Genomic DNA, 25,685 nt, shown 5'->3' on the forward strand with positions numbered 1-25,685 from the left:
CAGGATGGGGAACACGTGTATACCTGTGGCAGATTCATGTTGATATATTACAAAACCAATACAATATTGTAAAGTTAAAAAATAAAATATAAAAATTAAAATAAAAAAAAGAATTTTGAAGGCCCACCCTATTTTTTTTTTTAATTATCTCACTTTGCTGATGAGAAATCTTATTCTCCATCCATTGGATGCAACCCATTTTTCCTCTCTGGAACGTTTATGGTCCTCTCTTGGTTCCCAGGGTTCTGAGAGCTCACCTTAACGCGACTTGGGGTCTCTCTGCCGCTCCTGCGCTGGTGTCAGGCCAGTGACTGAGGCACAGGCCGTGGAGCCTCACTGTTTGGGTTCAAGTCCAGGCCTTTCATTCACTCGCTTTGGCTTCAGGCAGCTACTCTTCTCTGCACCTGTTTCCTCATCTTTCATGGAGATGGTCGTGCCTACTTCATAGGGTGGATCTGAAAATTAAATTAATATCTGAAAAGTGCTTGAAACAGTACCTGCCACTTGGTGAGTGCTATTTAAGCATTAGTTTTTATTATTATTTCAAATGTAAAAAATAATCTCCTAGAGGGCTTCTCTGGTAAAGAATCCACCTACAATGCGGGAGACCTGGGTTTGATCCCTGGGTTGGGAAAATCCCCTGGAGAAGGGAAAGGCTACCCACTCCAGTATTCTGGAGAATTCTATGGATTGTATAGACCATGGGGTTGCAAAGAGTCAGACACATCTGAGCGACTTTCACTCTCTCCCTCAGAGGCCTGCAAAGTTCCTTTGACCCTGTGTCTGGAATATAAACGTTGGCCGTGAGAGGGAGGGGGCGCAGTTGTGCAAGTGGCTGAGTCTCTGATGAGATGAGTTGCCACAGGGTGAAGCTGATAAAGCAAATGCGAAAAAGATAGGTAATTGTTATTGCCAGGAAAGCGCCCTGGACTGGATTCTTAGCTCGGAGGAGTAATAGGTAAACAAAAAACATAATCTCTTAAGAAATCTGGTCCTTCCAATTTAGATTCAGATATATTTCCTTTTCAACTTAAAAGGAAATATCATGACATAGATTCAGAATGAGAGTAAGAAAAATGGGAAGATGCTTTGCAAAGTCTTGGTATCTTTAGGACAGAAAATTTGGTGACCATGTTACTCTTTATTAGTGGCTCAGCCAAACCAACACACAGGCATTTCCTAATTTCTTACACTGGAAAATCAAACAGAGATTTCCTTCCCATCTAGAAGATTGAAATTTTAACATACAAAGAGTTCACAAACTTACACTCAGAATGATATGTTTTTAATAAGTACTCAAGGTAACCAGAGCCGCAGTCATTGAGGGAAAGTTCCACTTTACATAATAATTCCAAATAATACATTTGGAATGGAAAATTTTTTAAATCGCCATTTTGCATCGCTCTCATGAAACAATTTATTCAAAGATCATCAACAGATGCTAAAATCACTAGTTGAAATGGCCTGGGGAAAGGGGTCTTCACACGGTGCCAAAGTAGTCTACACAGAACACTTACTCCTTGCAAGGGATCTTATCCAATGCAGAGAGCCGTGGTCAGCAGATAATCTCAGTAACTAAACATCACATCATTAAAGTGAGATACACCAACATGTGGATTCCAATGTAATTAATACGAAAATGTATCATCTATGAGATATACTTGACAGAACTGTTTATCCTGAGTCTGATTAAGTTTTGAGATCTCACTTCCATCTTGGAGGACGGGGGACAGAGGAACCAGTTACCTGATACCACGAGGAAAACATGCGAATCCAGAATGTAGGGCATTGTACAGCTAGCCCTATCTTTTCAAAAAGAGGCCAAAGCAAGGAGACTGCTTTAGATTACAAGAGAACTAAGAGATAGAATCATACGTGGTACATAATCTTTGATTGAATTTTGGTTGAAAAAAACTGTAAAAGATATTTGGAGGATGATTGGAGAGATTTTAATATGGAATAACCATTGGACATGTTATGTAATGATTCTGTTAGTGTCATAATGATATTGTAGTTATATAAAAAGTCCTTTTAGGGGGAAATACACACTGAAGCATTTGGGGGTGGAATTTCATGATGGAATTTACATTGAAATAGTCTAATAAGAATAGATACATAGATATGAAGCAGATACGGCAAAATGTTAACTGTTAAGTCAAGATGGTAGGTATGTGGATATTTGTTGTTTTAGTCTATTTTTCTACTTGCTTGAAATTTTTACCAATATATTAAGAAATGTAAGGAAATGGCCCACAGATGCAAAATTGCACAAACCTGGCCTGATAGCGTTTTGAGAGGAGCAAGGGTCAGTGTTTCAAAGGGCCACATTTGCCCTGGGCACCCAGGAAGGAGCATTCACCTTCACTCACAATGGAGTGAGATTGTCATTTGCTTCAGAATGTATGTGAGTTCCGGAAGAATTAGTGTCCTTCCCAGAGTGCCCACGTTATTATCAGGAATAATGTACTCACTGGCAGGATCAGATTGGAAAACTGATGTTACAACTGCATTGGGAATGCTCACGTTTGGTTGTTGTTAGCTGGATTTATTTCCCCTCAAATTAAGTCACTTAAAAATTCACATGAGTTCTTTGGGGGATTTTTTTTTCTTTCTCCTTTTCTCTTTCTTTTATTCTCCCTCCTTCCTCCTTTCCTCTCTCCCTCCCTTTCTCTCTCTCTTTTTTCTTCTTTTTTAACTATTTCTTTCTCCCAAACAACACGAAGTGGTGGTGCTCTCCCCTCAAGCACAGATGTAGCATCACAGGGAAGATGCAGGATTGTCTAATTTGTTCTTCAGACACAGTTGTGGCTCATGAAGCGCGTTGACCGCCTCAAACCAGTTCCTCTGTTTCGGCCGTGATTCAGGGAGCTGGACTGTGCCATGTTGCGCCGCCTGGAGAAGAGGATTCTGGTGGACCTGCCGAGCCAGGAGGCCCGGGAGGCCATGATCCACCACTGGCTGCCCGCCGTGAGCAGGAGCAGCGCCCTGGAGCTGCGCGCGGACCTGGAGTACAGCCTGCTGAGCCGGGTGAGCCGCTGGGGAGGCCGCCCCGAGACCCTCTTCTCAGCAGGGTCATCTCGTGAGCTGTTCGGAGGCTGGAGTCACCTAGAAAAGATCCAGGCTACCCCCAACAACCCGACAGGCCTCTCCTCCATGAAGGAGTGAGCTCTTTGTCCCTTGCAAGCATTCCAGCAGAAAGAGATGCGATGAAGTGGAAATAGCATAGGGCTTAGACTCAGGGCCTCTGCTTAGACTCAGGGCCTCTGGTCAGATCCTGGCCCTGTCGCTTATATTAGCTGTGTGCCCTCGGGGACATCACGTCCTCTCTGAGCCCCAGCTTCTTCATCTGTAAAATGGGTAACAGGCCACAGAGGGTTACTGTGATGATTAAATGCACATCTTTCACAAACAGTAAAGCTTTAGGTCACCTGTCTGTTATCCCACAGCCACGGGTGTCATTGCTTGAAAGGACTCTTGAATGTGGTGTTCTCTGAGGTTCCTTAGAGACAGGTTATAATCTTATTTACAAGAATAAAAGTGTCCACCGAATTTGATCATCCTGGGATCTGGGCACAAAGGCCCCATTAGGCTGACTTGGGCGGGCCAGTCCTTCACCAGCATCTCCCCACCTTTGCTTGGATGGTATTAGGAAGCCGTTCGTTGCCCAGCTCCTTAGGTTATCCAGCCTCCCTCCCCCCAGACACTGTTTATCCGGGAACCTTTTATATAGTGTCCATGGGTGACAGACACGGAATCCAAACAGGGGCTCTGACACCTGGTCCTGCCTGTGAGGATGTAACCAGCGCCGCGTTCTGCCTGCTGCCTAATGGCTCCGTCTGCGGGTGTTTCAGGAGACCGAAGGCTACTCTGGCTCGGACATTAAGCTAGTCTGCAGGGAAGCAGCTATGCGGCCTGTGAGGAAGATCTTCAACGCCCTTGAAAATCACCAGTCAGGTACGGTGAGGATGACAGCCAAGGGGCTCTGGGAGAGAAAATTGTTTAAAATTTTAGCTTTCGCCAGCAGGTGGCGCCTCGCCTCTGTTCCTCGTGGCTCCCTACACTGCCACTCGTTCTTTGGTGGAAATCTTCCTTCTGCACCCAACTCCTTTCTCCTCTTCTGTTCTGTTTTGGATCAACTTTGCCCCCAGGTGATAAACTCCTTAGGGCTCGGGCTTTTATTTCTCTGGTACACTATGTGGGGCTGGATCTATTTGCGGCACATATAAATATTAAATAATACTTTTTAACGATACATTTAAGTCAGATTTTGTGTATGGGCTTCAGGGGCTGAATTGCACATTAAAGATGTTTTCCCCCAACCTTCTTTAGCCTTGCCTGTTGCTGCATTAACCATTAAGAATGCTGCATTATGCATTGTCTTGAAAGAAGGTCTATTAGCGTTTCAAGAGCATTGATCACCATTAGGTCGATTGTTGAGCCCTTATTCTTGTGTTTCCATCTAGGGAGCAGCAATTTACCTGGGATCCAGCTGGATACAGTGACCACTGCCGACTTTTTGGATGTGCTCGCCCATACCAAGCCTTCAGCAAGAAGTCTGACTCAGAGATACGCAGCCTGGCAAAGTGAGTTCGAGTCAGTGTGAGGTCACATTTACCCTGACTTGGCCTCAAAGAAAACCACAGAGGCCTCCTCATTGATTAGTGTAAGTTTACAGGAAGAACAGAAAATTGGAATAGAAAACAGAAAATTTACCTTGAAGATTGGATTAATTTGGACAACTGTACTACTTTGGAAGTAGATATTTTCATGGTCAATGTCAGCAAAATACTGAAGATTCTAATTACAGGTATGTGTCATGCAGTGGAGACTTTTCTCACAGTGAGACCCCATAAAATTTCAATGAGTAATTTCTTGTAGTGTTCCTCCTTTGTGAACTGGCATTTTTCTTTTGAAGAATGTGTGGTTAGGAAAGTTGTGTTGGGATGCACAGGGTGGTTCTGAGTTGGGGAGCCAATCAGAAGTGGAGCTTGACAGACCATCTGACCAGCGGACAGTTCAAGGGTGGATAAAGGTGAGAGCATGGAAGGGAGCCGAGTTTGCTTCCTTCTTCTGACAATATTCTGAATCTCATCAGCTCTCCCTGATTCTGACTCCAGCCATTCTATCAGCAGAGCCAACTCCTAATAGACTAGCCCCACTCAGGAATGTCACTGGCCCATCTCAGAGTGAAAGTCACTCTTTGCAACCCCATGTAGTCAGTCCATGGAATTCTCCAGGCCTGAATACTGGAGTGAGTTGCCGTTCCCTTCTCCAGGGGATCTTCCCAACCCAGGGATCAAACCCAGGTCCCCCGCATTGCAGGCAGATTTTTACCATCTGAGCGACCAGGGAAGGCCATCTCTGGAGACGAGCTGATAGCAGTGGGGATAAGCAACCACTTTCCCCACCCACCAGTTGCAGCGTTTTGAGTTCTGGCCCCTGTTAACGTCTTCACATCTCACACCCTGTGTGTTCAGCCCTTCTCTTTCCATTGCCACGGCTCCTTGTTGGATCCAAAGCTTAGGGTGGGATATCTGAGCTTCTGGAACAGTCCTCCTTGCTCTTAGGCTCCTCCTTAATCTTCTTATGGGGTTGGAAACAGCTGGAAACATCTCATTTAGAAACCCACAATCTGAGGCATCAGCTTGCAGATCCTGGTACATTTTGAAGGCTTTCACTAAGTAATGCTGTCCCTACCCCCACCTGGAATTTTCCCATGGTGGCCACCTTCTGTCGTCTCCCTTGCCTTCTTTTCTTCATCCCTACAAGTCAGACTCATTCAGAAAACACTTCCAGGAAAAAAAGGACATTTTGGCTAAATAGTCCAAAGGATCTCACCCTTTAAAAAAAAAAAAAACACGTTGGGGTATTGATCATTTTGAATAGAATATTCTCAAATGCCTCTTAAGACATCATTTCATGGAAAATGTAATCAAATTGAAAATATACGCTTATAAAACGACTTTAAAAGAACCAAGAAGACATTTCATCTTAGCAGAAGCGCAGCTGAAACTTCTTCATGGTCACTAGATAGGCCCTGAGCGGCACTGCTGACAGCTGGGATACAGAGGTCTCCAAGTTCAACGGCCTCACTGCTGTACTGCTCAATTTCCAAGAGCTGCCTTCTGTGCTTCTGGGTTGTTTTCTTTGCCCGGCTGTCAGCTGACATTTCTTACAGCTGTTAGGGCGTTCGCTTGTGGCTTTTGCCATCCTTTCTGATTTCATAAAATCTCAAGTGGGTGGAACCTCCACCTGAAAAGCAGGTGCACTGTATGTGTACTTAAGGTGTATTTAAGATACAGGGTACTTGACATGTACTACATGTGTACTTAACATGTCCTAGACGTGTACTTAAGAGTGAACCGGCAAAGGAGTGGAGGAGGGCTCCTGTGGACAGCATGTTTTGTGACAACAGGGCTGGACCCCTCAGCTTACTGCCCGAGAGTTTCTGACTCTGTTCAGGTAAGTGTGGTTTGGCCATCCTTCCCACAAATCCATGTAATCTTCCATTTCCAAAGCCCACCTACATTTCCTTCCTCCATTCCTTTTGAGTATCTCCAAATTCATCTTTGGAGCACTTCTACCTACATTCAATCACATTCTCCTTTCCCCATTCCTTGGAAAATTTGTCTACAAATGACCATGCATGACTGTTCTTAGATCATGCCTTTATTTTAGTGGCTTCTTCATCACTTTTACGGAGAAGGCAATGGCACCCCACTCCAGTCCTCTTGCCTGGAAAATCCCATGGATGGAGGAGCCTGGTAGGCTGCAGTCCATGGAGTTGCTAGGAGTTGGACACTGAGGGACTTCAATTTCACTTTTCACTTTCATGCATTGGAAAAGGAAATGGCAATCCACTCCAGTGTTCTTGCCTGGAGAATCCCAGGGACAGGGGAGCCTGGTGGGCTGCCGTCTGTGGGGTTGCACAGAGTCGGACACGACTGAAGCGACTTAGCAGTAGCAGTCATCACTTTTATACATTATCTAATGACTTCCTGCTTTGGATGAAATGAAATGTAGCTTTTTCATTCCTCTGCCCCATCCATACCACACACATAAGTCTTTCCCTATCATCCTCAAATAGTTTTATTACAGTTTTAGGTTAACTCAATAATCATATTTTTTATGACATTGTTCATTGTACATTGTTCACTGCAGAGGCAAGAATTGGATCAGGTTATATTTCCTTTCTTGATGGGTTTTGTCTGTCTTGGAATTAATAACTGTCTCCTTTTTTTCATTTGCTTAATTTTCTTGGCAACATTCTGAGATTTGTCAGATGCCTATCAGTGTTGAGGGCTTCCCTGATAGCTCAGTTGGTAAAGAATCAGCCTGCAACACAGGAGACCCCGGTTCGATTCCTGGGTTGGGAAGGTCTGCTGGAGAAGGGATAGGCTACCTACTCCAGCGTTCTTGGGCTTTCTTTGTGGCTCAGCTGGTGAAGAATCTACCCGCAAAGAGGGAGACCTGGGTTCGATCCCTGGTTTGGGAAGATCCCCTAGAGAAGGGAAAGGCTACCCACTCCAGTATTCTGGCCTGGAGAATTCCATGAACTGTATAGTCCATGGGCTCGCAAAGAGTCAGACACAAATGAGCAACTTTCACTTTCATCAGCGTTCTCTTCTAAATGGCCAAACACATCAGGTAAACAACTTTAAGCCCATTCCCATGCACTCTGCTCCGGGAGGTAAGGGGAAGGGGACCAGAAGACCAGTGCAGCCTAAGCAGAGATTTACCTAATCCCGTTTTCAGCCCTGCATCTCACGCTGGCCCACCCCCGACCCCATAGTCTCCAAGGCCTTTATGTTCACAGGTCCACTCTCCCAGAGTAAACCTCCTCTCCTGCCTCGCTGAGGGTGCTCATCTGGCTACTTAGGGTGGGGAGGGTTTCTGGGCTTCCAGCCACTATCCCAGCTTTGAACCAATTCCTTGCTTCTCAAACTTGCCCCACACCTCATACCTCTCTGCTCAGTGTCTCCAAGCCTTGAGTCTTTGAGGTTGTCTTACAGGATGAATTCTGGTTTTTTGCTTTGTGCTGATTTTAGCACAAATGCTCCAACCTCTTCACAGATCCTAGATAACTGAACTCTGTCATCTACCGATGTCTCCTCTACCATTTTTGTGGGTTTATTCCAACTTTATTCCTCTCTTGAGTGGGGCTTTGAGAGAGATCAACTAATACACGATTAATCTGCTGTTTAGAGTCTCTGGTTATTTTTTTAAAAGTAGACTAAAGTATGTCTAGAAGACAATGGCACCCCACTCCAGTACTCTTGCCTGGAAAATCCCATGGACGGAGGGGCCTGGTGAGCTGCAGTCCATGGGGTCGCTAGGAGTTGGACACGACTGAGCAACTGCACTTTATTTTTTCACTTTCATGCATTGGAGAAGGAAATGGCAACCCATTCTAGTGTTCTTGCCTGGAGAATCCCAGGGACGGGGGAGCCTGCTGGGCTACCGTCTATGGGGTCGCACAGAGTCGGACACGACTGAAGCAACTTAGCAGCAACAGCAAAGTATGTCTAAGTTTATAGGGCTATAGGAGACTGGCCTGTTAGTCGATGGGAAATTTAACTTAATTCCACCTGGGGCATTTTCTTTTAAAGCAGAGGTCATAACTGAAATGCCTATAGAACTTTGAGCATAGTAACACATGGGTAAAGTAAGGAGAGGTGGGGACTGTGGTGAACTGCAGAGGCCAGAACTGTCCGAAGGACACAGCATCGACCTGGCTCCAACTGAACACGGAAATGCAGACCCTCTGACCTTCCCAGAAAAACCAGTCATGGATTTGCATTTGCCACCTCCTGGTAATTCAGACGCTGGCAGTTCAGGTTCTTCGCCCTTCACCCACGGCACTCATTCTGGCCATCGGGTGCCTTCCCTAGTTATCTAAAGGAACTAGTTATCTAAAGGAACAGCAGCCTCATGCTTCCTGGCTCTGTTCTCCATCAGTTCTTGTCAGTAGCTCCACGGCATGACACAGTTGTGTGTACGGCTGATTGTCTGTCTACCCTACCTGAATGTTAGCACCATGGTTGTGGTACTTTCTGCCACTGCTACTGAATGGATGAAATGACAGACCACAGACTGTCTGAGCACTCTATGTGCTTCAGAGGCTGGACGTTGTGATTACTGTTCCCAAGCCTTTCGCTCACTGCACATCAGCTCTTCTCTGGGAGGACTTACACGACCACCTTGAACTTGCCAGAGCCCCTGGGACTTCTAGGTGCGCTGTTTACATGCTTTATTTCCCATCTAGAGGATTTGTATCTAGGAGTTGGAGCTACAGTCTGCTTGGTCTTCCTTGATGCTTTACTCCCAGTGGGCATTTAAGAAATAACTTTGATTTCCTCAGGCACAGCAGCCATTGAAACAAGCAGGCACTGAGATGTGTATGACATTAAATACTGGAAAAAGATACTGAAATCTGTTTCATTTTAATAGATGCCGTTTGAATTACGATAAATGATTTCTGGTGCTCAGGCACCTCGCCTCTCAAGGAGAGCAGCATTCTTTGAGTAGTAGGTGGTTGGTGTAACACAAAGTTAGCAAAGGCCTTGTGCATTTATTTTGGGCAAAATTTTGTGATTTATGTCAAAGAAAACTGTGATACAAACTTGCTCCATGCAGATAACTGCTAACAGGACAAGGGACTCTGCCACCGAGGCAAGTGTTTTAATGAAACACATTAGTGCAGTTTTAAAAATTCTTTATTATAAGTACCCAAGGACTTGAGTTTCATCCTACATGAACCACCAGTGATCCAAAATCAACTGAACATCATCAACACAGGTGTATTTTGACTTTCCTGTACAATTCACTCCTGTAATTTTTCAATGTGGAATTAGGGTTAGGTGATGACACCTGTCACTCCAGGGGAGTCTGTGACATCCACAGCCATAGGTGTTTGATGGAGCCGTTGCTGAAGGAGGTGGGCAAGCCCCCTTCTTTCGGGGCATCACTATCTGCCCTGAGAGGGGTGGAATGGTGGGTAGGCAGAGTCACTGCAGAACTCGCTGATTCTGGATGGTGAGTGTGAAGTGGGCACAACTGTATCTCCCCCAGGACTTGCCCTTCGCCCATCACACCGAGCACACACCTGGCTCACAGCAGACACGCAATGACCACCTTCCGACAGTGGATGTTCTCTAATGCCCTTTCCAGCCCTAAGATGTCACTTGGTCCCTTTCTGGGGCCAGGACAGGATTACAGTAAAGCTGATACAAACACTTTCCTTGGGGGTCAGTACCACAGGACAGTCCTTGAAATGTAATGGCTGGAAAATAAAGTCCTTTACATACTTCGGTTATTAAATCTCCTCCATGAGGCCCAACGCAGACCAACCTGCTGAGCTGGGAATGTTTCCAGTAATTTCAACACTGTGGACAGGTCGGTTAGAAAGCCCTATTTAACGTTTGTTAAATAAAACGGTAAACTAAGGTTTTAATGGCTTCTAGGGCCACGTGAGAGTGGAGGAAAGTGGAACAGCCACTTCTCCTGGCAGGGCTGGGTGCACACGGTGCCTTACCCTCTCCTGCCACGCACCTGTCAGTCATGTCTACTGCGTGGCTTTAGCTCTAACCTGTCCCCAGAGCATCAGAGCCATTACTTAAATGTCTAATGGGCCTCTTCTATGGACAGCAAGTCTAAAATGAAACTTATTTTCTCCTCCCTACCCACAGCTAAACGTTCTAGCATTAAATTCTTCTGATATTTACAGCTAAGTTTGATTGGTCCGGTGACTGCCTTAGTACCTGTTCTGTGCTGTAGCAGACACAGTCTTGTCTGGTGGGGAGAGGAGACGCGTGAAGGTCCAAGTGTAATCTAACAAGTGCAGCACAGAGGTGGGGACACTTCCTCCATTCTGCGGGCAGGACATCACAGGACAGGGACACAGGATCTTCACACTGCCTTGGGCATCCTCCTGGGCCCCTCCTGGCCAGATCCTTCTCTTATACGCTTGCTTCCTAGCAGGCACTTCACACACAGCAGCGAGCAACACTTGAGAACGCCTGGGCCAAGGAATTGCTGCCCCAGGTGCTGGGGAACAGGCCACAGGTGAACATACCAGCAGCCTCTCTGCTTGCACGCAGGGCTTCCCCTCTTTGCAGCTCTGGTCTGAAGGAGTTCAAATATCGTAGAATGTCTCTTTTTTTAAATTCTCAGGAAGACCTTCCCCACTGAACTGGCTATAGAGATGAATTCTACCAAACTTTCCCAGATGGTTAAATGTGGACACTCCTGTATCTGCATGTCGTCATCGCAGACGTGGGAGACTTAGCATCTGCCTGATTCCATTCAAAGTCCTTAACACGTGGGCAGCGCATTTAACTCTCACAACACGCCTGCGTGGTGGGCACCGTGGTTATCTCTATGGAGAAGGGAGCAGAGGCAGGAGGGGCTAGGGGAGGGGCTAGGGTCCTGGAGGGGCGAGCTGGCAGTGCTGGCCAGGCTCTGCGCCCCTGCCACTGCCCCTCCTTCCCGTCCGGGTGGTGTCCCAGCACTGCTGTCTTTGGCACTCTGCCACATGCGAGGACTAAGTCCAGCATCTGCACAGTAAGAACAGCGAGCGGCCAACGGCCAGGAGGAGGGGAGTGGCCATTTAGCTTTGCCCCCTCCCACCTAAGACCAAGCTGCTCTCTAAACAAGCATCAAAACCCGAAGCTCATCCACACCGCTGTGTGCTTCAGTGCGGGGAGCACCAAGATGATGGGCAATTACGTGCTGATAACCCAAGGCCCAAGAGCCCAGTAAAACAACTGCCGAGGCCCAGGATCCTCCGAGTATGCAAATGCACAGGACAATCATCACCTCCTCAGTCCCCTTCATTGTGGTGGGTTTAACATGAGAAGAATCATCCACGCTACAAGGCGAGATTTCATTTTACAGCCGCGGTAACCAAGTACATAAAAGCCTGAATCTGTCCCAGTAGTTTCTGAAGGATTTTTCCCACAGTGTCAGAGGCAAAAATAATGAAATCTTGCAAATGTACAGTTAATGGGACCCGGGTGGACACTAACCTCAAAAATGCATGGTCTGTAAGACATTAAAGGCTTGATTTTAGTTTCTGCACTGTTCCTGTTAATAACAATGTCTAATTAAAACATCTGTGAAATACTGATAGTTTTAATTTTACATAAAATTTCCAAAACAACTGTTACACAGTATAATAGGTATCTGCAATGAATAGGTTATTAATGGAAATATTATTTTAAATTAAAATCAGGTTCTAAATTTAAATTAGTTATCTCTGGTTAATGAAGAGAAAAAGAAGTCACCCAGGCTGGGAGTAATACAGTAGCTAATCTAGTTTTCAACATCCGTGAAAGCAAATCCACTCCATCACTTGGGCTAAAGGACAATTTATTTTGTTGCTTCTGTTCTGTACTCCACTCGGCACTTCTGACGGATTTCACAGCTGAACTCAGCATTAAAACTACAGCCTAATGCAGCCTGCAGTACAGTACTTTATAACTTAAAAAGATACCATTCAACTTTAGTCAGCCTGAAGCCCACCAATTTACCATTGAGAGGGCAGAGAACGAGGCTCCCTGCAGCAGACTCCCCCCCAGCCCCACTAACTTGATGAATATTTTAAAAGGAACATGCAATCTCAGTTTTCCCTTTTTTTGGATCTCATCTTCTTTTACAAAATAAAAGGGATTATTAGCCCGGCTGAGTGGCTGGCTGCAATTCAATACCTCTCTTTCTAATGACTGCACAATAAAAGAGGGTTGAACGGTGAGCAGGGCTGAGGGGTCTGCGTCTGTCTAGGCCGGCACTGAGTGTGTTGAGGGATTCATTCCAGTCGATGAAAAGCTGCGTTTCAAGTTCCTTCAGATTCATGTAACGGTTCACAGCAGATGCTGCAGAATGTGGTCCACGGCATGCGGGAAGCTCTCACAGGTTAAGTAAGGAGCTGGGTTAATTTTGTCTTCGTCTGCTGCTCGATATTTCCCTGAAATGAAAGTAAAGCCCGTGAACAAAGGCTACTGTCAGGATGCCAGAGTAATCGCGGCCTGTGAGCACACAGGCCAGCCTGACAGTGCCGAGAGAACCGGGGGCTCCACAACCCCCAAAGCACCTTTCATCCAGGCTTCAGGATGCCACGAGGCAACCCAAAGCCAGATGTGTTCAGCATTTCCCAGGCCCTCTGGTCTCTCAGCAACGGATGCCGGATCCCAGGCACTGGGTCACCTGGCAGTTAAGGGTGCCCTCAAATCTCCTCACCTGGTGAAATTTCCTCCCCCACCAGCCCTAAAGATACGGACGGGGATTAAATCAGTGCTTTTACATGAGAGCCCAGACCGCACAGGATAGAGGCCTTGTCAGCTCACGGGTGACTGGAAACTGCATGAGCTGCTGCCCAACAGGAACCCTGTGAGCAGGCAAATGAGCGCACCGGGGGCAGGGAGAGACGGATGGTCACGGTGCTCACATGCAGGCTGGCCGGCCAGGCTGCCCAGCAGGGCACTGAGGAGTTCAAGACCCACAGATGAACAGCCCAGCACAGCAGAGGAACTGGTCACACGGGGACACAGAGCTGATCTGACAAATGGTCATCAGGCCATGCATGACCCCCATTTAGACACCCTTAATGTGTCCCAGTGCTCTTCAGAAAGAACCCCAAATGTCTGTTGTTGCCTACCAGGCCCTCAGTCACCCAGCTCAGCACTCCTCACATGGTGGGCATTCTGTAGCACTGGTTAAATGAAAGAAAGAAGGAAGGAAAGAAGGGACGGAGGGAAGCGGGGAGGAACACTGCTTCAGTCAAGGCCTTGGGGATGAGGCCGACTGCCCTGTAGCCTCAGTGCAGCCTCTGCACGTGCCCTTTCTGCAAGCTCTCTCATCCCCCTTTCTGTGAGCTCTCTTTATTCTTGTGCAATTTCCCGTATTCTCTGCCTAAATCTGGGTTTCCAAACAATAGGCTCACCATTTTCTACAATACAATCCCTTTTGTTTTCTACAACTACCTACAAGGTTTTGTCCAGCAAACATGAAGCCTGAAAATCCCCAGCCCACAACTTGGTGCTGTGGTGGTGACATTGCTCCTGTCCTGTCTTGCTGACTTGTGAATTCCTTCAGGAAAGGAGCCAGCATCAAATGCACAAAGGTAACTCCTCAGCATCCTCAAGGCACCTGTCCACGGTACGGTCCACACAGCAAACTCTACTGCTTATTTCTTCTTAAGCTTAAATCCCATTGAGTATAAACCTTAGCAAGGTTTCTGCTTGGTCTCACAGGTAAGTTAATGACTACTTTTTACTATACCCCCCACTTCTTGGATCTAGTTGTTTAAGGACCGATGTGTGAAAGTCAGGGTTCTTAGCCATGGAGAGAAGGGCTTGCAGCATGCTTCTGCTTAGTCTGGCCCTGGGGTTTCTACAAACTAACACAGTGGCTTGCGTATGCGTGCAAGTTCTAGCAACCTGCACTGTGTGTGGCACGCGGCAGGCGCTCAACAACGCTGGCAGAGTGAAGGGAGCAGGCCACCGCCACTCAGGCCTGACGCAGCACGGCAGTCTGTACTCTCCTGGATGAACAAATGTAAATGGAGGCAGAATGCAGGAAGCCATGTTGACAACATTGGACAAAGGGTGATCCCATCTTTCCTAGGTCATTGTTTTACATGCTAAACAGAATTGGATTCTGGTCAGGGCTAGTCATGGAGAAGGCAATGGCACCCCACTCCAGTACTCTTGCCTGGAAAATCCCATGGACAGAGGAGCCTGGTGGGCTGCAGTCCAAGGGGTCGCTAAGAGTCGGACACGACTGAGCGACTTCACTTTCACTTTTCTCTTTCATGCACTGGAGAAGGAAATGGCAACCCACTCCAGCGTTCTTGCCTGGAGAATCCCAGGGACAGCGGAGCCTGGTGGGCTGCCCTCTATGGGGTTGCAGAGAAGTATAGACATGAAGCGACTTAGCAGCAGCAGCAGCATCAGGGGGGCTAGTCAAAAGTCTTTACAAATGTATATTGAGCGTTTAACATGTGTTACTGAGAAACAAATTGCTCAAGACAATCACTGCGTAAGTTAAAATTTCCATGGTGATTTTCAACACTGAGAAACCAAGCACTTGTCCACTGCATTCAGTTCAAAACCATCAGTGGAATCGGCAGCTCTGTACACTTTCAGAACAGTGGTCTTACTTGGGATTTTTTTTTTCTGACCAAAGATGAACAGTACAAATGGGTCTGTTTTCATGAGCTGAACTTAGCTACATAACTAAGTTAGACATTTTAGATGTGACTGTGTAGAGCTGCTGGCTTCTCTAAGATTGACCGGCTGCCTGTGTGATGGGCTGACCACAGCCAATGGCTAGTCAGAAAAGAAGGCAGAACCTTGGAGACCCGCTAGGGGGAGCTGGGCCCACAAGACACTGGCACAGGAGCAGTTTTCATACTTGGTGTAAATCCTTAATTATGTGAGCTAAGAAAGGAAATGTTTATGGGAACGCTAGAAATAGTTATCTGTGGATTTCCTCAATGATCGGATCATAAAATGGTGAATGTCAGGAATCTGAAAATTCAGACACAAGGCAAGATGATGAGTGTGCCTGTTTTTCTTGACTCCCTGATAGGTCCCGTTGTCCTCTTTTTCGCGTCCATCAAAGCAGAGTGATGTTCCAGGGAAAATGGTGATCATTTTGAATGAGAAATGTGCAAAAACACTGTTAGTTCTAAGGCGACGAGTCACTATGTGCAAGGCTCCCCCGGGACCTCCTGCACGAGCAGACTGTCCCTCTTGGTCTACACCATGCGTGTTCAGTTGCACAGTTGGGTCTGACTCTTTGCGACCGCATGGACTGTAGCCCACCAGGCTCCTCTGTCCATGGGATTCTCCAGGCAAGAATACTGGAGTGTGTTGCCACTTCCTAATCCAGGGGATCTTCCCGAACCAAGGATCAAACCTGAGTCTCTTGCGTCTCCTGCATTAGCAAGCAGATTCTTTACCACTAGTGCCACCTGGGAAGCCAGGGCCTGACAAGTACTTCTTATTCAATTATAGCAGCATCTCCTGTTTTCTTGTTTCTGTTTTTAAATTCAAAATAGCTTTCATGCAACCACATTTTCTTGAACAAACACCATAGTCATGAGTAAATATACGTTTTTCTAAAAATTTCCTGGTGGCAGGTCTTCTATGACTGTTTAAATTCTCCCTTTTCTGGACAACCTGTACAAAGCCAGGCATATGAACTCACAGAGCCATTTACAGAGCCTTCTGCTGTTACCGTTCGGTCACTACATCATGTCTGACTCTCCCCATGGACTGTACCCCGCCAGGCTCCTCTGTCCATGGGATTTTCTAGGCAAGAATACTAGAGTGGGTTGCCATTTCCTTCTCCAGGGATTTCTGCATCTCCTGCATAGGCAGGCAGATTCTTAACTGCTGGGCCACCAGGGAAGCCCACAGAACCCCTTATCTGCTATTTAACTGATAAGAGTCTGATGCCAATTCTTGGACCGGACCCTGGCTGTCATCCTCAAACACGTGCTATTAGTTCCAAGCTCAGCAGGTACCCTCTGGCGGCAGGTGTGGGGGAGACCTTTTCATTTTACCTGGAAAGGCTGATCAAGTTCTCAGCGCAACAGCACATGCCCACACACAGCTCTCATGCCTTGTCACTCCTTACCTTGAGAGGATTTTATTCATCACACTCCACACTGGAAAATGGCACAGAGCTACAAGGGACCAGTCCAGCCCCATCATCTATAAACAGTCCAAAGAGGTGAAGGGCTCTGACAGAATCTCAGAGTCAGTGTAGAGCTAAGACTGAGACCCAAGACACCTAACTGGTCTGCTGTCCTCATGATACCGTAGTAGCTGTGGCTTCCCCATTAAATTCTTTCTCTTTCCTTAAATTTATTTGAGGGACCACACCCAGTTTACTTAATTTTGGTATAGGAAATTGTTACTAAAACAGTACAGGAAAGGCAAGAAAAAAGTTTTTTTATGTGTGTTTTTAAAACAACATTAACACAAAGTATCACTTAGCTAGTCAGTCCCCAAAGAGGTCAAAGTCATCATTTTATACCTGGTTCAAAAGGAAAGGATATTTTTACAGAGCCCCATGATCAATGGTTTTTTGGTCAGCCAGTGGTTTGTATATCCAGAAAATCATATAAATGCTAACTGTCTTGTGTATGACTATCTCTGAGGAAGTGTGAAAACACCTCTGAACTCTGATCTGAACTTCCTAGCTTTGCACAGTACGGGCCCTCTCACGTCGTCTCTCTTCCCTGCAATCCTAAGCCCACTTTATTTTTGCTTTGTGGTGGAAAGAGAATTAACGTACCCAGTGGGCTTTGCCATTTTATCAAAGACTGTTCTTTAAGAATGGTGTATTTTACCATTCTGTTTCAGAAAAAGCTTGTACAGAAGATACGTACCTGTCTTGACTAAGATGCCCCGCATGCCGGCATTCTGAGCCCCACCAACATCATCTCTGCAGTCCTAGAAAAGTGTGAGGAAGCGTTTAGTCCAGTGTCTTCAGTGAGCTCGCCAACAAACCAACCTACCAGTGATTTATTAGGCTGGAATGGCCAACTGCAATCCCATGCTTTTTCTTAAAACGAGAGTGAGGGAGGTATAAAAAAGGATAAACCCAGGTGTGATAGTCTAAGGGAGCATACTAACTGGAAAGGGAAGCATCACGGAGGTAGAGGTAAAAAGCAAGAGTAGCAACCCCAGTAACCAAACATAGAAAGTGCAGTTACAGCGCTGCATGTTTTGCACATGTACATCTATTTCTTTTTTTTAAATATTTTTTATTGTTATTTATTCATTTGCACCAGGTCTTAGTTGCAGCATGTGGGGTTTAGTTCACCGACAAGGGATCAAATCTCGGTCTCTTGCATTGGGAGCACAGAGTCCCAACCACTGGACCACCAGGGAAGGTCCCATCTATCTCCTTTTAAAATAGATCATGGAAAAAAGGAATTTTATCATTTGGCAGCTCTTAAGGCAAATGATCCAACTGCAGGGCAGTGAGTGAACTAGGTTCAGAAGACAGCTCTCATGCTGCCTACGTAAGACATTATCCTTACTTTTCATCCAACTGTCAGTAACAGGAGGAATCAAGTCAGACCGTATACTTAAACAGATTTTGAGATTGTCTTCACACTTAGGAATAACAGACCAGTTTAAAAGGGAAGCTCTTGTTTTCAATTTTTACTCAAGATAGGGGTGAATATACTCAGTTAACTGTGATAAATGCAAGGCAATAAAAATCCAAGAAATGGAAGAAACATCAATAAAATCAATCCTGCCATCTCATGTCTATAAGAATTTATTCAGATCATGCCCAAAGAAAAACTTTTCCGTTAAAATCATTCATGTAATTTAACAACCACCCTTGGAAATGAGTCTCAGAATTTCTCTCAAAATCTTCACTCAAGGTCGAACTTAAAACCTTTTCTGTTGCATCTAAACCTGCCTTGTTGAAGCAGGCAAGATGGGGGAGAGGGAAAGGCTGAAGGAGAGGGGAAAAGTAGACATGGAAAGAGAGGGAAAAGCCACCCTCTCTCAGACAACACCCCTCCAGGCAGCTGAACTCTGCTATCACGTGCCCTTTCCACCTTCCATGCTGTCCCAATAGCAGTGTCTCCAGGGACAAAGAATTCCGCAATCTCCAGGCTAGGGTAACCACTTTCTTGAACACACATTTGCCTAGAAAAGTCAGCTAAAGGCCTGCCAGAGGGAAAAGTTGTTACTGAAAAGACAGTTTTTCAAAGCAGTCCTGAGTTCAGTGACAGCCTACTGGGTTTGGTTCAGGAACCTAGAAGTAGGAGACGGCAGTCAGGAAGATTGCGATCCATGAGCACTCGCACAGTTCAAGACAGCAGGGGATCTACAGTTTCTTCTGGAGGGAGTCCGGCCTCGAGTTCTACTTCCAGCCATGCCACTCATCAGCTCTGGGACATCCGGCATGAGGGCTACCTCTCTGGGCTAAGGTTTCTCAGCTGATAAACTGAGGAGGTTCGGACCAGACAATCCTGATGGTCCCTTCCAGCCTAAGGCATTATTATTTAAAATTGAAATATAATCCTTGCCACCTACTACTGACCACAAGATAGTGTGCTTTCCAGTACTTTTCCCCTCACAGCACAGATAGAAAATAATGTTTTCCCAGTAAGTTCAGTCGCTCAGTCGTTTCCGACTCTTTGTGACCCTACGGATTGCAGCACGCCAGGCTTCCCTGTCCATCACCAACTCCCGGAGCTTACTCAAACGCATGTCCATCGAGTCGGTGATGCCATCCAACCATCGCATCCTCTGTCGTCCCCTTCTCCTCCCGCCTTCAATCTTTCCCAGCATCAGGGTCTTTTCAAATGAATCAGTTCTTTGCATCAGGTGGCCAGAGTATTGGAGCTTCAGCATCAGTCCTTCCAATGAATATTCAGTACTGATCTCCTTTAGGATGGACTGGTTGGATCTCCTTGAAGTCCAAAGGACTCTCAAGAGGCTTCTCCGACACCACAGTTCAAAAGCATCAATTGTTCGGTGTTCAGCTTTCTTTATAGTCCAACTTTGACATCCATACGTGACTCCTGGAAAAATCATAGCTTTGACTAGATGGATCTTTGTTGGCAAAGTAATGTCTCTGCTTTTTAATATGCTGTCTAAGTTTGTCATAGCTTTTCTTCCAAGGAGCAAGCGTCTTTTAATTTCATGGCTGCAGTCACCATCTGCAGTGATTTTGGAGCACAAGAAAATAAAGTCTGACACTGTTTCCACTGTTTCCCCATCTGTTTGCCACAAAGTGATGGGACCGGATACCATGATCTTAGTTTTCTGAATGTTGAGCTTTAAACCAACTTTTTCACTCTCCTCTTTTACTTTCATCAAGAGGCTCTTTAGTTCTTCACTTTCTGCCACAAGGGTGGTGTCATCTGCATATCTGAGGTTATTGATATTTCTCGCAGCAATCTTGATTCTAGCTTCTGCTTCATCCAGCCTGGCATTTTGCATGATGTACTCTGCATGGAAGTTAAATAAGCAGGGTGACAATATACAGCCTTGATGTACTCCTTTTCCCATTTGGGACCAGTGTGTTGTTCCATGTCCGGTTCTAACTGTTGCTTCTTGACCTGCGTACAGATTTCTCAGGACGCAGGTCAGGTGCTCTGGTATTCCCATCTCTTTCAGAATTTTCCACAGTTTGTTGTGATTCACACAGTCAAAGCCTTTGGTGTGGTCAATAAAGCAGATGTTTTTCTGGAACTCTCTTGCTTTTTGGATGATCCAATGGATGTTGGCAATTTGATCTCTGGTTCCTCTGCCTTTTCTAAATCCAGCTTGAACATCTGGACATTCACGGTTCACGTACTGCTGAAGCCTGGCTTGGAGAATTTTGAGCATTACTTTGCTAGTGTGTGAGATGAGTGCAGTTGTGCAGCAGTTTGAACATTCTTTGGTATTGCCTTTCTTACCAGGGTAGACTGACAACGTGCTCACAGCCAAAGGTCACTGGCTAGGGCATCTGGTCACCAGAGCCAGCCCTGCCACTCAAAGGCCTGAGGCAATCGATATCTTTAGCTATCTCTGGCAAATTGGGAAGTTTTTCCATAAAGTATGTACTAGCAAAAAAAAAAAAAAAAAATCAATAGTGAGAGAATTCTTTAGGTACAGGTGGTCTCTGCATTAAGGAATAGTAAAAAACAAATCTAAGTTATCTTCAAAAGGACATATAAAGCATTTAATTGTCTTGTATCTGATGGTCTTTTGAATTGTATATATCTCATCACACTGTGAAGACTGTCAGAAATAATCAACAGTTCAGTTCTTTAGAATACCAGTGAACAACTACTGGAAAGCCTGCTTTATGGGTGGCCTCTTATTACCACCTGACAAACACCAATAACGGGTCCGCTCGTGTTTCAAAGCACTGCTTTGAAGCTGGCTCCTCCCAGCAGGACAGGTGAGCCCAGGGCGTTTCCTGGGCTCTTCTACTTACATCTCCAATCATAACGGTCTCCTCAGGTTCACAGCCAGTGCCCCGCAATGCCTCCAAAAAGAACGTTTTCTCTGGTTTCCCCACGACCGTGGCTTTGGTATCGGTGGCGTACTCTAAAGCAGTCACAAATGGTCCAGGCCCCAGGGCTAAGCCATCCTTCCTCTTGTAATACCTAGCTTTGTGGATTGCTATCAGAGGTGCTCCATCCAGGAGTAACCTAGAGAGTCAGAGACAATGGAAATTGGCTAAAAGCAATGCTTTTTTATGAGTGGAAAAGAATGTCAGACTTACAAAGTAGTTTTATTCACTCACAGAGACAAATAGTTTCGTATTAACTTTTAATGACTTGCTGTCTTCTAATGAATTTGCTAGGAACTGCTGGGAATTGCACTCAGATACACTGAAGAAAGGTGATGGATTATTAAATTTGGGATTGCTTCAACCTTTTACCTTTAGTGGTTTCAGACGCTTTACCCAAATCATCAGGGAAAGAGAATTAAGAGAAGTAAAGCTAAATAAGGCACTCGAGGGAAGAAGCTTAACTTAATGAGACAAGTTGTTTCAACCTCCCTAATGGTAAGTAGGAGGCTCCTGAGCCTTTTACAGTGGCTCAACTGCTGTGCAGTGACACGTTTAGCCAACTCCTAAAACACCTGGCTGCCTCTTTTCTCTACTCCAAAATGTGAGATTCTAATTCAGAAATTTCATAGAGCATTTTACAAATATTTTCTGCTTGTATCATCCCCTCTTCATTTTACCCTTTGACTGCTTCTGCTGTTACTTTGAAAATCGGGCCGTTTTCATTGAAGGACAAAGCAGTAAGGCTTAAGGGGAAATGTCAAGCCCCTTCCTTTTTCCTGATGTAGGACCAACGGAAAGGGCACGAAGAGTTTTCTTGTTAGAGAACCAAACTGCATATAGGTAAGGATCCTCATTAGTGACTCAGGCATAACATAATAAAAGAAATCCCTCAAACCCCATCAACCCCATCCAAAAATAATCTGCCATCCATCTCAACACTGCAGCCTACATATAGGCACACAGCAAAGAGTCACACAGCTATTATCATCTCATCATATACGGAACATGATAGTCTTCTCAAGCTGCTTTTAACCAATGGAATAAATGATCTCACTAGCTTAATTTACTTTAAGTCATCTACTTAGTTAAAATATTTAGTATGTCCATTGAGGCAGAATTCATCACATCTTACCCTTCACAATTATGAGTAATTAAGCGCTCAACTATGAAACTGCTAAATGATTCTTGTCAGTGGGCATGGAAATGCCTTCCTGTGGGAGATGCAGGATTCAGACATTTATGATTAAATATTTTATTAAGTAAAAACCAATACTGGCCTATTACAGGGTCTTATTGTTAGTTACTACGAACTGCTCACAGCACAGAATGGATCCTTCAAATTTATTCTCTAATATTAATACAAATTTATTTCTTAAGCAGATCTTAAAATCCAACAGTTAGGAAACCTGATAAGGCCACTATGCTGGCCCTAAAGAACCACAGCTGATCGAAAGGAGAGAATAATGAGTGATTTATCTATCTCCCCTCTTGTCATCCTGCCCCCAATCCCATTTATTTGCTACTCTACCACGGAACTGGAATTCTTTATGCAACAGACCTCAAAATTGCTTTTCACTTACACAGCTAAACTAAAAACTCATTTGATTTAGCTTTGTTAATATTTTATTATATATTAACTGGGTATAAGACTTATCAGCTTGATTGATGTGTGTACTTAATTCCCAGGCAGTGCTTTAGTGCCTTCCCTGGAAGGGCTGAAACTGTGGGTTCCTCTGCATTTCTCTAAATGGGAACTAGTTCCACATGGGCCTGGAGAATAGGCATCTCTCAGCGAAGTGGCTCCTGCTTCTGTCATTGTTCTCTGTATAGCAGAAGATTTAGAGCCAAGGCATGTTCAGGATAGATTGAAAGGTAAATTATTTTCTAGGACACAGATTAAAAGTTTTTTTTTTAATAATTAACACTTCCAAAAATATGAGAAAATAGACACCATACAACTTAGAGGTGTTTGTACATTTCCTGCTGCTGCTGCTGCTGCTAAGTCACTTCAGTTGTGTCTGACTCTGTGCGACCCCATAGACAGCAGCCCAACAGGCTCCCCCGTCCCTGGGATTCTCCAGGCAAGAACACTGGAGTGGGTTGCCATTGCCTTCTCCAATGCATGAGAGTGAGAAGCGAAAGTGAAGTCGCTCAGTCGTGTCCGACTCTTAGCGACCCCATGGACTGCAGCCTACCAGGCTCCTCCGTCCATGGGATTTTCCAGGCAAGAGTACTGGAGTGGGGTGCCATTGCCTTCTCCGGTACATTTCCTAGGCAGGGCAATTGATTTCTTTGTTATCAGAAGTAACGTATCAGCAAGAAATCTGAGGATTTCTATCTCTATTTGACTATAAGTCCATTGAGGTACAAGAAACAAGAAAAAAAGGCATCAAGAAGGCCTCAAGCAGAAATCCTTGGCTATAAATTCCATGTAGGCAAAGGGAAAAAAACTATAAAAAAGACCTAGCCAGGGAGCACATTATTGAAAGGGATGGTAAAGAACACCAAGTCCAGCACACCCCGTTTTACAAGATCATCCGGCAATGCCAGCTGAGACCAAGGAGAGCAGGAACCCAGAACTCCAGAAAACCACTTTTCTAGGGGAAAAAAAAAAAAAACAACACAAGATCAACTTTTTACCATTTCTGCTGAAAATGGAACATGTGGAAATGAAATTACATGGCAGCTTAAGCAACTGCCAGAAGCTTCCCACTTGCCCAACATCAAACTACTGAGTCCTTTCCTTCCCACTCCCCAAACGACTCTCCCCCAGTCTTTCTCAACTTAGCAAATTCACCCCATTGCTCAAGCCAGAAACCTAGCAGTCATCCCTGATTTCTTACTTTCCCTCACCCTTCCATATCCCTTTATAAGCACATCCAATAACTTACGAGTCCAAAAGAAAAATAAAAACGTCTCCAGTCTTACTTTCTCTGCTGAACCTCTGCAATAGTCAACTCGTCTTCCTGCTTTCTGCTGTTGCCCTATTATACCAACCCATCGTACAGGCAATAGCAGGAGTTTTAAAAGTACAGGCGAGATCATGTATGTCCTTGCTCAGCTTAAAAACCTTTCAATAACCTCTTACTGCAAAGGGTATAAAAGCCAAAGTCCTCTCTGCAGCCGGTGAGGCCTGGCCTCATCTGGCCACCGTTTACATCTCCATCTCAAGACACCTTCCCTATTGCTGACTACACACCAAGAAGGTCAGACTCCTTCCTGCTTCAGCCCTACACACAGTGTTCCCTCCTCCTGAAGCACTGCCCCATACTTTGCACACAGCTTTCTTCTGCTCACCTGTCAGATCTCAGCTTGAAGTCAGCACACAGAAGCCACCATCGCCAATCTCCCTACAAAGTGGACTTCCTCCTCACAGTTCAGCTCCATCTCATCTTTTTTCCTTTCTATCAACTTTCCAAGAGTCCCTTGGACTGCAAGGAGATCCAACCCGTCCATTCTGAAGGAGATCAGCCCTGGGATTTCTTTGGAAGGAATGATGCTAAAGCTGAAACTCCAGTACTTTGGCCACCTCATGCGAAGAGCTGACTCATTGGAAAAGACTCTGATGCTGGGAGGGATTGGGGGCAGGAGGAGAAGGGGACAACAGAGGATGAGATGGCTGGATGGCATCACCGACTCGGACATGAGTCTCAGTGAACTCCGGGAGTTGGTGATGGACAGGGAGGCCTGGTGTGCTGCGATTCATGGGGTCGCAAAGAGTCGGACACAACTGAGTGACTGATCTGATCTGATCCGATCAACTTTCCATAGTTTATAATTCTTACTCAGCTGTGTGTGGTTTGTCTTCCTCGCTACCATATAGTCTCCACTATGCCCATCAGTCTTGCTCATCACTGTATTTCTTACTTCAAAAAAAAAAAAAAAAATCCAAAGCGAAATAAAAAACAAGCCATGGGGTACTTCCTTGGGGGCTCAGTGGTAAGGAATCCACCTGCCAATGCAGGAGATGTGAGTTCGATCCCTGGGCTGGGAGGATCCCACATGTCACAGAGCAACTAAGCCCAAAGGCCACAACTACTGAGTCTGGGCTCTAGAGTCCAGCAACCGCAACTACCGAGCACACACACCACAGCTACTGAAGCCCACGCGCTCTCGAGCCTGTGCACTACAACAAGAGAAGCCACCATGATAAAAAGCCCGCACAGCTAGAAAGTAGCTCCCACTGGCCCCAACTAGAAAAGCGCCCACGCAAAGCAAAGAAGACCTAGCACAGCCGAAAAATTAAATAAATAAATAAAATTATATTAAAAAAAGCCCAAACAAACTCTGGGACCTTTCACTAGACACTTACTGAACAAATTCATTAATGGATGAAGCACTATATGCCTCAGTATCCTGATCCTGATCTATAACATGTAGAATAATGCTTACCTTTTTGGGGAATAAAGATGATATATGCAAACTTTTTCATAATATTTGACAGTAATGATAATGATTTTTATTCATAAATATGGGAAGGGTAGTGTCTGTGCTACTTAAAATAGGTAACAGCAAATCACTTCACATTTGTGGGTCTCAGTTTCTTATCAAATGAAGGAACTGAATCAGATTAGGTCTTGCAGCCTCAACACTGACATTTTTTACTGAAAAATGCTTTATTGTGAGAGGAGGCTGTCTTA

General features: G+C 45.3%; 2 protein-coding genes across 8 annotated transcripts in view; one reads left to right on the top strand and one right to left on the bottom strand.

Moving 5' to 3' along the window:
- The window catches only part of KATNAL2 (katanin catalytic subunit A1 like 2), a 111,072-nt gene extending 106,207 nt beyond the window's left edge, over positions 1 to 4,865 (top strand). For all 3 annotated transcript variants that reach the window (XM_027526032.1, XM_027526033.1, XM_027526034.1), the window contains 3 exons: positions 2,865 to 3,027; positions 3,852 to 3,954; positions 4,464 to 4,865. In XM_027526032.1, coding sequence (XP_027381833.1) covers positions 2,865 to 3,027; positions 3,852 to 3,954; positions 4,464 to 4,603 — 406 coding nt within the window. In that variant the 3' untranslated portion in view covers positions 4,604 to 4,865. The remainder of the gene's footprint in view (positions 1 to 2,864; positions 3,028 to 3,851; positions 3,955 to 4,463) is intronic.
- A 4,833-nt stretch (positions 4,866 to 9,698) lies between these two features.
- HDHD2 (haloacid dehalogenase like hydrolase domain containing 2) overlaps positions 9,699 to 25,685 on the bottom strand; it is a 49,512-nt gene continuing 33,525 nt past the window's right edge. For all 5 annotated transcript variants that reach the window (XM_027526303.1, XM_027526306.1, XM_027526307.1 and 2 more), the window contains exons 5-7: positions 20,965 to 21,181; positions 17,399 to 17,462; positions 9,699 to 12,964 (exon numbers count right to left, since the gene is read on the bottom strand). In XM_027526303.1, the coding sequence (XP_027382104.1) occupies positions 12,861 to 12,964; positions 17,399 to 17,462; positions 20,965 to 21,181 (385 nt within the window). In that variant the 3' untranslated portion in view covers positions 9,699 to 12,860. The remainder of the gene's footprint in view (positions 12,965 to 17,398; positions 17,463 to 20,964; positions 21,182 to 25,685) is intronic.

Source organism: Bos indicus x Bos taurus, chromosome 24 (genome assembly GCF_003369695.1).
Source record: "Bos indicus x Bos taurus breed Angus x Brahman F1 hybrid chromosome 24, Bos_hybrid_MaternalHap_v2.0, whole genome shotgun sequence".
Classification (NCBI taxonomy): domain Eukaryota; kingdom Metazoa; phylum Chordata; class Mammalia; order Artiodactyla; family Bovidae; genus Bos; species Bos indicus x Bos taurus.